General features: G+C 40.7%; 1 protein-coding gene across 2 annotated transcripts; it reads left to right on the top strand.

Annotated features, from left to right (window-relative positions):
• The first annotated feature begins 2,152 nt into the window (after positions 1-2,152).
• Positions 2,153-11,176, top strand: tmf1 (TATA element modulatory factor 1). Of its 2 annotated transcripts, none has more exons than XM_086041488.1 (17): positions 2,153-2,732; positions 2,814-4,195; positions 4,313-4,416; positions 4,767-4,893; positions 5,028-5,133; positions 5,476-5,618; positions 6,469-6,635; positions 7,210-7,366; positions 7,641-7,733; positions 7,815-7,971; positions 8,341-8,533; positions 8,886-8,955; positions 9,035-9,127; positions 9,230-9,337; positions 9,787-9,945; positions 10,067-10,192; positions 10,284-11,176. In XM_086041488.1, exons 1-17 carry the CDS (start codon positions 2,597-2,599, stop codon positions 10,422-10,424), a joined length of 3,462 nt encoding a protein of 1,153 aa, XP_085897614.1. In that variant the 5' UTR covers positions 2,153-2,596; the 3' UTR covers positions 10,425-11,176. The 2 variants fall into 2 exon arrangements, with proteins under 2 accessions (XP_085897614.1, XP_085897613.1); XM_086041487.1 differs by having other exon boundaries at positions 9,224-9,337.
• Positions 11,177-11,541: the final 365 nt, after the last annotated feature.

Raw genomic sequence — 11,541 nt, 5'->3', positions numbered from 1 at the left:
GATGCTCTTTTTAGATCGGACTCTTCAATTGCTGCGCGTACCCTTTAGCTGTGCAGCATTGCTTTGTGATAGATGGCAAGGTCATCTCAAAGGCACGGCAGTGTCATTCCCAGCGTCCCTGTTAAGGTGGGAAGATGACAGATGGCATTTCAATGGAATCCATAAAACTGTGTCAACACTGAAGGATGTTTTGACTTCTATTCCTTGACTGCCCTATTTCAGAAGCTTCTGTAAATTCAACATCTTGACACCAGCATTAGTAATTAATGTCACAGGCATGAGATATACAGCAAATATTTGGGCATGTGACTTTTCAATGGACAAGTGTTCTCCGGCGTTTCCTTGCCGTCTGCCATTACCATGGAATCCAAGCAAAAACATATTTGACCCTTTATCTTACTCTAAACAACTCCAAACCTCACGATATCATTTGGAGCAGTTCATAATCAATGTATATCTAATAGCATGACACAAACACAAAAACTTGAAATACAACATCATACTCATCAGAGATTCTGATTATTTATACATTCTTTTCGTCACAGAGCAAGTTATTTAAATGTCTACTTAGGGCAGGCTACAAGTCAAATACATCTTTTCCGGGTTGAAACAAGCCGGCCAGCCACAATGTTGGCCGACGTACCCTCACAACGTCCAGTTTTTCTTGAAAGTCAGCCTTGAAAATTAATTTTTAATCATGTCTGACATTCATCCAAATCTGTCATACATTTTGCACATCGCCAGAATATTTAGTTCAATCAATCAGAGGAGTGAACATTGCAAGAATCCTGAGCTCAACCAAATGCCGATGTCACTCTCAGCTTGAGTGGTGAATCTGAAATCTGATTGGACAAAAGATAAAAATAAAAAATTGTAACATACAAAATTGCTGGAGCTCTGCAGACAAGAGATTTGGAATGAAATGAGGATAATAGACTGTTGAAAATAAATGAATACAATTTCATATAAAGTTGTATGTCGGTAAGTGCTTCTGACAGTGTTTCTGTCAACAGAAAAGGCCTTGCAGTCCGCTGCGTTTACTTGACATTTCCTAAAAGATTTGAAAGTCCAGACAGAATGAACAATTATGTTTGCATGCCTATTAAAATGCACGGAAGTCCCTCTCAAGTTCATTAATCATTGTGGAATGAGAAATTAAGCACAAAGGTTCATTAACTCAATGCCGACGCGGTAAATCACATACTTGTGGGAGCTATCCTCTCTGCTAAAGCCATTAAGCTTAATCACAGGTTCTCAATTTTATGTCTTCCATTCAGACTAAATGCCTCATGTAATTCTACACTCTGATAGAAGCCCAGTGCAGTGAATCAACATTATTCTGCCTATTTATTATTTTGCGCAGCTGTTTTCTCACTGTTTGTTACAAGTACAATGCAGCAGTAATACAGACAGAAATGTTTTAACAGTCATTTCGGACAATTTGACAAATGTCTGCCCCAGATGTGAGAAGACACACTGTTTTTTTTTTTTTTAATCTTGAACAATCTGGCTGTTATTTAATTGTTATGGATGACAAATAATATAATTGTTGAAACTAGTAGCCTATATTTATGTCTGACATTTTCGGAAAAATCTGTGACCAGTGACATGACAGAAAACAACTACCGGTAGAAAGATAGTGCCTCCTCTTGGTTAGTTTATGGAGACACTACAGTAATTACAGCATTACAGTGCCACCTGTCGTAATTTCAATGCAACTGCAGCAAGGTGACCGAGTGGTTACCTCAAAATTCTGAGGAGAAGGGTTCGGAAATACTGTAGTCACTGTTCAGGAGACCCATAACATAGCAAGTTTGTATGGCTGTAATGAGGGAGGACATGAAGGTAGTTGGTGTGAGAGAAGAGGATGCAGAGGGCAGGGTTAGATGGAGGCAATTGATTCGCTGTGGCGACCCATGAAGGGAAAAGCCGAAAGGAAAAGAAGAAATTGGTCAACAATGTATAAAAGTAACTCCCATGCACGTGGACTGACCAGTAGTATAGAAACAATATGAAATTCACGAAAGTGTGACTTATGAGGTTTCGGCCCGACGCCAGGGATAATGTATAATTTATAGTTTATATAATTATATAAAATATAAAAAGTCGGGATGAGGCGCTGCGCTGTAGATATACTTCCGAACGCACCCTAGCCTTCGCAAGTCCAGACAATGACGTCACGTTGTTACGTGTACCGGAAGTAACGACATTGCTAAAGCGTCACGATCACCAGTTGAGAGTGACCAAAACAAACAAAAATCCTGGATTATTACGGTGACTTTCTTTTTGATTACTGTAGTAGCCGATTAATGAAGTATCCACATTCCACTGACGCTATCGGGATTCCCGTCTGTCCTTATTGCGAGTTCATGACTAACGCGATTACGGACTAACTAGCTTTAGCTAGCTAGCTAGCTAGCTGTGTTGCAGTGTCAACAAAGCGAGTCTGACCAAAACGTTTTTTGATGTAACGGAGTATTGCCACGTCAGGCAATCGCTGAGAGCAGAAATGCAGAGCAAGTTAAATCGGCTGTGCTTTGTTCGTTGAATTATCTTTTATTCCGCCTAACAACTTGGAGCTAGCTTTGTGGTCAAGATGAGTTGGTTCAACGCATCTCACCTGTCCACCTTCGCCAAACAAGCATTAACAACAGCGCAGAAATCAATCGATCGTGTTCTGGACATTAAAGAAGAGGGCCAGTGGAGTGACACAACTGTAATGCCTTATGACGGTAGGTTTTTACAGAACAAGGGTTTAGCATCTAATGTTAGCAGTTTGTTTAAATGTTCTTTGTTTCTTTCTTTCTTGTCAGATGTGACATTGCCTGAAAAGTTGTCATTAAGTGGTGGATGGGGATTAACCCAGTGGGAAGCACAACATGAAGAAAAGGTTTCAACTCCACCTCCTTCTGTGGCCATAACTACACCTGTTACCCGCACTGTTGTGGATGAATCTGAAAACTTTTTTAGTGCCTTCCTGCCGCCTGTAGATGGTCAATGCGTCACCACATCCCAGGTAGTGTCTGTACCCCCTACAAAGTCTCAGAGGCAGCTTCAGGAAAACGAAAAGAATAACAAAAATGCTCAGATGAAGAAAGAAGTGGAGACCCAAAGCATGACTGGTGATTCGAATCACGAATGTCAGACAGGTGGTGATGGCCAGCTGGTGGAGCTGGAATGCTCGCACCAGGACACTATTCTTCTCCAGCCATTCTCTCCTGTTGAAAATTGTGGTGACCTCACTTGCAGCCCAGATGACACAAAGACTAGTACAAGCAGAGGAAATCAAAGCTCTGTCACCAAAGTTTCGGGCGAATCCAACGTAGAGTGGCCACAGATTCAAACAGATTACCCAGTTGGGGAAATGCCCTCAGATTCTTCCGACCCTTGTACAGTTTCTTCAGAATCAAAAGACTCTAAACATTCAGATCCACCAGCCACCCAATCTTCCAAGGATGTACATTTAGAGCAGAAAGATTTAAAAACAGAAGACCGCCAGAGCGACACCCCCTCCCCTCCAGTTAGTGCCTTCTCTTCAGGAACATCAACAACCAGTGACATTGAAGTACTGGACCATGAGAGCGTGTTAAGTGAGAGCTCAGCTAGCTCCAGACAAGAGACAGGAGAAGGAAAGGCTAGCCTTCATTTAATGCATGGCTCGTTCCAACTTCTTTCCACCTCGACTTGTGGAGATTTCCCTCGCCTGGAAGATTATCCCAAACTGACAGAGAGTTGTGGTTCCTCCTCAGATGCATTTGAGCGAATTGATTCGTTCAGTGTGCAGTCGCTGGATAGTCGGAGCGTCAGTGAGATTAACTCAGATGATGACATCCCTGGCAGTCGAACGCTGGCTTCCGTGACTTCGGCCTCTTCCCCGCCAACCGATATTCCAACAGATGTATGTGAGAAGCAAGAAAGTGAAGTGATGGAAAGTACAAATGAGGTCGAAGAGGAGAAGGAAGAGTGTTGGACTGGAACCGTGAGGAAGCAGTCCGTGGATGAGATGGAGGAGAGCGGACGCAGTGTGACGCCTGTGAATTGTGAACAACCTGAACAGCTGGCTGAGGATGAACAGGATTCGGGGGTAAACGTTGCACAGTCTGATCCTAACTCGAATACAGTCGAAGAGTTAATTTCACCAATCACAGAGGAGATGAAGGGTGTCTCAACAGTTCAGATGTTTGAGCTTCAAAAGGTAAATAAATGTATAAATGTTGCAAACTGATTTTTAAATTTTTTTTTTTTTTTTTGACAAAACTCATTGAATGAAACAAAACATTTCTGGTTTAAACGCAAATTTGTGCTGTCACAGGTTATCAATGACCTGTCGAGCCGCCTTGCAAAGAGAGAGTCTCAGTTGCTGGCAGTCAACAAGGACAAGGCAAGACTGGAAGAACAGTGTGACAATCTTAGAGAGTGAGTATATGGCATAGACACTACACATTTTAGATGTCATCATCACTGATATCTTATGTTGCGTTATTTAATCGCTATTTCACATACTGTGAACGATTGGAGTTGTTTTTTGTTCACATCAATGACTTTTCATTCCGTGTTTTTAAATTTCAGTTTCAATTTTGCAATTTCTCAAACCCTCATTCAATTTATAGTGTGTCATAACAATATCCATTAATGGGGCTCAATTAAATCTTTGCCCCCTCCAAAAAATCACCATCATGCATTCATTTGCAAAGATGTCATGGCCTGTAGTCTTTGTATATTGTGATAATGAGCATTTACACTAATGGGTATGTTCCCCCTTACAGTGAAGTTATAACTCTGAAGGAGGAGAGCTCCACCGTTCAGTCCTTAAAGGATGAATTTACACAGCGCATAGCAGATACTGAGAGGAAAGCTCAGCTGGCTTGCAAAGAGAGAGACATAGCTAAGAAGGTACCTTTAATGTGATCTACCTTTTTAATGCTTTGATATATTTTAGTTGCAGTGGATAAAAGAATGGTAATCTTAATAGGGAAAATCTCCAGAAGGTCCCAAATGTTTGTTTCATGGTTGGCATGTATTCACAGGAAATTAAGGGTCTGCGAGAGGAGCTCTCTTCAAGACTCCACTCCAGTGTTTCGTTGGAGCTTATCAAAGAGAAGGAGGAACAGATCAGAGGCCTGCTGGAAGAGGGTAAGACACTCCGTGAACAACCACATTAGCATGATTCGCAGGGCCTTAACAAATCTGTAAATGATGTTGATGCTTGCTTGTCATAGGTGTCTTAATGTAATTAGCCAGGCCAGAAAGTTTGGGAACACTGCCCACCCATTTTCCCAGTCTGTCCTCAATAATTTATTGCTGTAGTTATTCAGTATGGCGTTTAAGATGTGCTTTTTCAATGTCAGACAAGGGCTCAACAGCCAATCAGCAGGCTCCAAAACGTTCTATACCGCTCATCCTTTTTGGGGATACGGGTGAGCAGCAGCACGTCAGCAGTAATAAAGCCTTTGCCTGTCTGCGTTTCACTTGTAGGTGAAAAGTTATCCAAGCAACAGCTTCAGCACAGTAACATCATCAAGAAACTGCGTGCGAAGGAGAAGGACAGTGACACGAGACTCAGCAAGCAACAGAAGAAAATAACGGAGCTGGAAGACGAGCTCAGGCATCTGAAGCAGGTGGGAGTTAGTGCGGGGCAGCAAACATTTCTGCAAAGGGGTCACCCTTTTAAAGCCACAGTAATGTTTTTTTTTTTGGTTGCTTTAAAAAAAAACGTGTAGAACATAGAGACAGAATAGAAGATGCAAGGACTAACAAGCCACTTGCCCATGTTATTAATGAAACCTCTTGATGTTAAAAGACAAATAAAACAAAATATTTGATTGATTTAAAAAAAAAAAAAATATCCAAATTGTGTGTTTAGATGCGGCAATGACTTAATAACTTCTTCCCTGTACATGTAAAGTTAGCTCCTCCGCGACATACAAAGCTTCTCTCTCAGTTGAGGACTGTTAAAAAATTGGCTTTGCTGCCATCTTGTATTATCTTGGTGCCAAGGAATTGTCTTTAAGTGACATAATAATCATGAGAAAAGATTTTTTTCAGCGAATAATCGAGGGTAAGTTCCCCCCAAATTCTGTGAATAATTGAATGCGTATGAACTTCCTAGTATTCTGTAGGTTTGAAACTGATGGAAGGTTCTACACTTCTGCAGACTAAACATAACTATGTTAATAATACAAAAGAAAGCAAAACTAAAATTCTAAATAATAGAGACAATTTTCAAGAAACAATACAGTTTGTTTATCCCCATTATAGTTGCTTTGTAGTTGCTTTATGTAGTTGCATTATAGTGATAGTTATAGTGTGAAAATTTCCTTAACTTTCATTTTAACCGTTGGAAGGTTGTTGAGTTGTTGTTTAGAAAAACTGTGCTGTCATAGTTGTTTTTATTTATTTATTTATTTATTTATTTATTTTTAATCCTAATTAAAGTTCCACCTTTTCTGTTTTGAAAATTGTGTTTAGGTTTTGGAGGGGAGGGAAGAAGTGGAGAAACAGCATCGAGACAACATCAAGAAGCTGAACTTGGCTGTAGAACGGCAAGAGAAGGAGCAAAGCAGGCTGCAGACAGACTCCGAGGAACTGCTTGAAAAGAACAGAAGTCTCCAGGCAGCTCTGGATAACGCTTACAAGTAAACACCAGCTTAGTCTGATACTGACAATGATTATTTGGGACGAGAGCTCTTACCTTAACTCTGACCACACAAGCCGTTGGGGAAAAAACATTCTGCGTAGCATTAAATCTCTTTCATTATGTTGCTTTTACGTCTCTGCTGCTCTGTCGGAAATTGGTAACTTTATGGGTCGACTGAGGCACTTTATACGCCCATTGTGAATGAGTTTTCCGATTAATCCAATAAACCCATACGACACACTAGTCACAAAATGTTAGGGATATTGTGAGGGCTGTCACTGTCAAATCTTTTTGGAATTGAATATCCTATCAATTATTCCATTGAACAATGGAGTACTAGGGTGGATCTGCAACAAAATGCTCAGCTGCTTGTTCGAGGAAGTCGTCCAAAAAGCACTGAAACTTTGAATGCATGCTTATTTTAGTCAAGATAAAATGAAGTTCATATTTAAAGCTTATACTGTAGCGCATTTTAGGTTTCACAAGCCGAATATCCTACATCTATTTGTGAGTAATGTATGTTTGGTCCTTTTTTTTTTTCAATGCCTTTTTTTTACTCTTTTTGCTTACAGGGAGCTAGCAGAACTTCACAAAGCTAACGCCAGCAGAGCCAGTAAGGTTGAAGAGGCAGCTCTGAGTAGGGAGATCCAGGCCAAGGAGCTGCAAAGCTTGGCCCTCGAGAAGGCTCAGGGGGAGGCCCGGATGCAGCAAGAGGTTCTAGCCAACCAGGTGCAACCGGCTTGTGCTGTATGCAAATGCCTTTCAAACCATCGCTCTTGTGTCAATGCTGTTGTAGCCGTTTGAAATGCACACTACATTGCATCTTTAATCGTTCTCATTAATCACACAGGACTAAGTCAGTATCAGTAAGATTTGTAATGTCACACAGAAAGGATCATAACTTATCGTTTGGTTTTCCCTCATGTTCTTTATTCCCTGTGAAAAGGGAATTGTGGGCCTAAAGTGGGAATGCTCATTCAGTCACTCTTAATGTGGCGTCCAGGTGGGTGACCTAAGATTGGCGCTTCAGAGGGCGGAGCAACAGCAGGCTAGGAAAGAAGATTATTTGAGGGAGGAGATCAGTGAATTGCAGCAGGTAATGTAGTCATGTTGGGTCTCGAGCTCTAGTTAAATCTAGTTCTCCTTATGCGTCACTTTTTCTGATCTTCTTCCACAGAGGCTCCAGGAGGCGGAGTCAAGGAACCAGGAGCTCAGTGAAAGCGTTACATCAGCAACGAGGCCCCTGCTGCGTCAAATTGAAAACCTGCAGGCTTCACTGGGTGGACAAACGGCATCCTGGGAAAAACTAGAGAAGAGCATCTCTGATAGGCTTGGTAAGAGTTGAATGTTTTCCAAGGAAAACATCAAAGTACGTACAGGATTATTGTTATTTGGGAAACGCACAGTACCAGCTTGATGGAATTGGATTTTTTGAGGCAAATCACAAATTTGTATTTTCATCTTATTGTCTGTTTAGACTGCTATTGTGTTTGTTTCCGTCCATGTACTATTTTGCTGTATGTTTGCCCTGAATATCTCTTAAACGCTGTTGACGATATTGTAAATCGTTTTTAATTCAGTTTCACACTACCTATTGTGTTTGCATTTAGCAACAACAAGTGTGCTATGCAGAGCAAAAATCTAATATGGCCTAAAAGTAAGACGTCTTCTTTTTCACCTTTGTCTCTCCTTGTCACCCTCAGTTGAAGCCCAAGCGCAACTGGCCGTTGCGGTTGAGAAGGAACGTGCGGCAGCAGAAGAATTGCTTTCCATTAAGTGCCAGTTGGCCTCGCTTGAGTCCCAGAATTCGCTTCTTCGCCAGGAGAAGGTTAGATTGGTGGCACTCGTGGAGACTGAGAAGAGCAGAAGAGAGAAATTGGAAGATGAAACCAACAGGTAGTTAAGTGCAGATGAAAAACGTATTAGGTTGATGCATCCACCCATCATCATAATCATAAGCACATTTTTAAAACTTGGTGGTTTATAGGAGCGCAAGTAGGTTAATGACATTTTGTAATGTAAGCATGCTTGGTAGGTTTATCTTACGTAAAATGAGCTCATTGCCCTAATAAACCATTGCAAAACATAATTACAACTTATTTTGTTGCATACAAAATCCTATTATTACATAGTGTAATGGTTTTTTTTTTCTCAGAATTATGAGTTGAATAAAATCTAACTTGAAATAATGTCCAGAGAAAAAAATCGTACTGATCTTAAGTGACATTTGACTTTGATTTCAATATAGGGAGCATATTGAATTGGCGAATCTGCGAGGAGAACACAGTCGCATGCTTGAAGAAGCAAAGAAAGAAAAGGTGTCTTTTTGCCCCCTCCACTTGATGTTGTCCTCTCAGAGATATCGTCTTTACTTGAAGTATGTTTATCCTCAACCAGCTGCTGCTCTCCAATCAACTCGAGATGGAGAAAATGAAGGTGGAACAGGAGAAGAAAAAGTACTACTTGGCACAAGAGGCGCTAAAAGAAAAGGTTTGCTCTATCATTATATCATATTTGATTTGTGTCCATTGTGGTCTCTTAACTGCGTTCTCTAATGGTGGTCTCTCCGCCTCCCCCCCTGTTGAGGAGCAGAAGAGCATAACCCACGACCCGCCAGCTTCTTCCACACCCTCACTGTCCCGCTCAAGCTCCATAAGTGGGGCTGACAATGCTGGTTTGCATTCCTCTATATTGTCACAGGTACACTTGTTACACAAACTTAGTAGCTTCTCTTGATGAACTGGTGGCAAGACTCAATTACTTGTGCATGTTGTAAACAAGTTCTATGCGCACAATCAGAAATGGTATTATGTGAAGAGAGCATCTTTTCGAGTGATTAGTGTTTCCTTGAGGCATGTAGGGTTGCTCCAATCAGATTTTTGCACCTAAGTCCAAGTCACTTGATTTTCACTGTCGTCGCTGTCCTGTCCTATCCTGTCCTGTCCTGTCCTGTCCATATTTGTCATTTAAAAATTGTTTTTACATTAATGGCGTGTTTCTGTTTAGGACATCCCTTTAACATATGTGTTTTTCACAGGACAATGACGATATGTGAAAACATGTGGGCAAAAATGGCTGCCTGGTACGCTTTGCTTGCGTGTCTCCAGCTTGACTCTTTCTACTTTTTTTTTTTTTTTCTCCCTCCAAAGGATGATTCTTTAGACCAGACGATGGGGAGTGGGACCATGTCTGTGTCGCTGAGCGGGACCAACTTGTATGAAGCTGCCCGGCTGTCTGGTGGCTCAAGTGTCATAGAGAATATGCAGTCTCAACTCAAACTGAGGGAAGGAGAGATAACGCAGTTGCAGGTAGCAATTAACACAAGTACACACGTTTTTGAAGGGTATCACTAAATAGACATGCAGAATTACAGCCAACACTTATGTGAATTGTTTCCGTGAAACGCTTTGCTTTCTTGTGTCATGTTAGCTTGAGATTTCTAATCTGGAGAGGAGTCGTTCTGTAATGGCAGAGGAGCTGGTCCGACTCACCAATTTAAACGATGAGATACAGGAGCAAGTTACAGAGATCCCCCAGTTGAGAATTCAACTCAAGGTGAGGACTAACAGACATACAGTACACCCCAAACACAAACCCATAACGTCTACTTTGAAGATTTACCTATTTGGCTTAATTTGCGTTTCAGGATCTGGAGCAGAGGCACAACACCATCTTGCAGATGTATGGAGAAAAAGCTGAAGAGGCAGAGGAGCTGAGGCTGGATCTCGAAGATGTCAAGAGCATGTTCAAAACCCAAATTGATGAACTGCTGAAGAACCAGAAATAAATCTGTTGCACTTTGATTGTATGCGGGATATTCACAAAGTGAGACTTTACACTTTAAAGAGAAGAATCATCTGTATTATAAATCATTTTATTTTAGTTAATAATACGATATTCAGGCAGGTATGTCCGTGAAATTGTGCAGTATAATTTGCATTGCACCAAATCAGTCTGAAGGATACACTGATTGCACAGATGAGAATAATGAAAAATACTGAAGCTTCCAGGCATAGCAGAGGTCACACAAAGGTGCAATGAGTTAAATATATTTAATGAGCCACAGTTTGTGCAGACATCAAGATCATATCCCAGTTGAGCAACTGTTTGAAAGATAATTATCTCAGAAAACAACTAACACCATTATCAGGGAAATTCTTCATCTAAGAAGCGTTACAGAAAACTGTCGAATTGTCTCAATATTTTCTGCTGTTCTTGTTCTAACAGCTCATGGTGGCCCACCACACACTTTACAGTACATTATATTGCCTCCCAAGTCCCCCTTTAATATTGTAATCCATGTTTGCTTCCTCAAATTCATCTTTGCAATTGTATTGAGATGGTGAAGGTTTTTACACTGCACAAATTGTTCCACGTTTACTTGTCTTAAATATTAAACGATGTACAGTACATAGAAATTACAATTATATTAATATTATTTTACAGCGTAGCCATACCAGCGTGTGCTCTGTTGTTGAGATCTAAAGGTTTGGAATTTAAATTGTATATGAATAAACATTTGCCTGGTGGTGGAATAAATGTCATTCTTGATCTTGACAGCCACGGAAAGTATGTCACAAAACTATCTGGTGAGGTCCTTTGACAACAAAATTGTTACAAAAACTGAAAAGCATTTAATTCTGCGTGTAGCAACGATATTTGTAATTAGTAAATCACATTTTGGGGAAAATTAAGTGGAATTGAATAATTCCCAGCAACACCACATCTCTGCATCACAAGTGCCACCTCAGCTAATCAGAAACATTTCAATCTTTGTATGAAGACAGAAAAAGTTGTGATGGAAGTATCAGAACCGACTTTGATCATTGTTTCTGTAGGGGTCTATTTACAGATATGAAAATGTCAATATTTTTTTTATTTCCCCTTGAGGGATAACTATAATT

This window comes from Filicampus tigris, chromosome 9 (assembly GCF_054856515.1).
Source record: "Filicampus tigris isolate MCC_2025a chromosome 9, RoL_Ftig_1.0, whole genome shotgun sequence".
In the NCBI taxonomy this organism is placed as follows: domain Eukaryota; kingdom Metazoa; phylum Chordata; class Actinopteri; order Syngnathiformes; family Syngnathidae; genus Filicampus; species Filicampus tigris.
The sequence above is the reverse complement of the archived record's forward strand: the minus strand, read 5'-3'. Positions and strand labels throughout refer to the sequence as shown.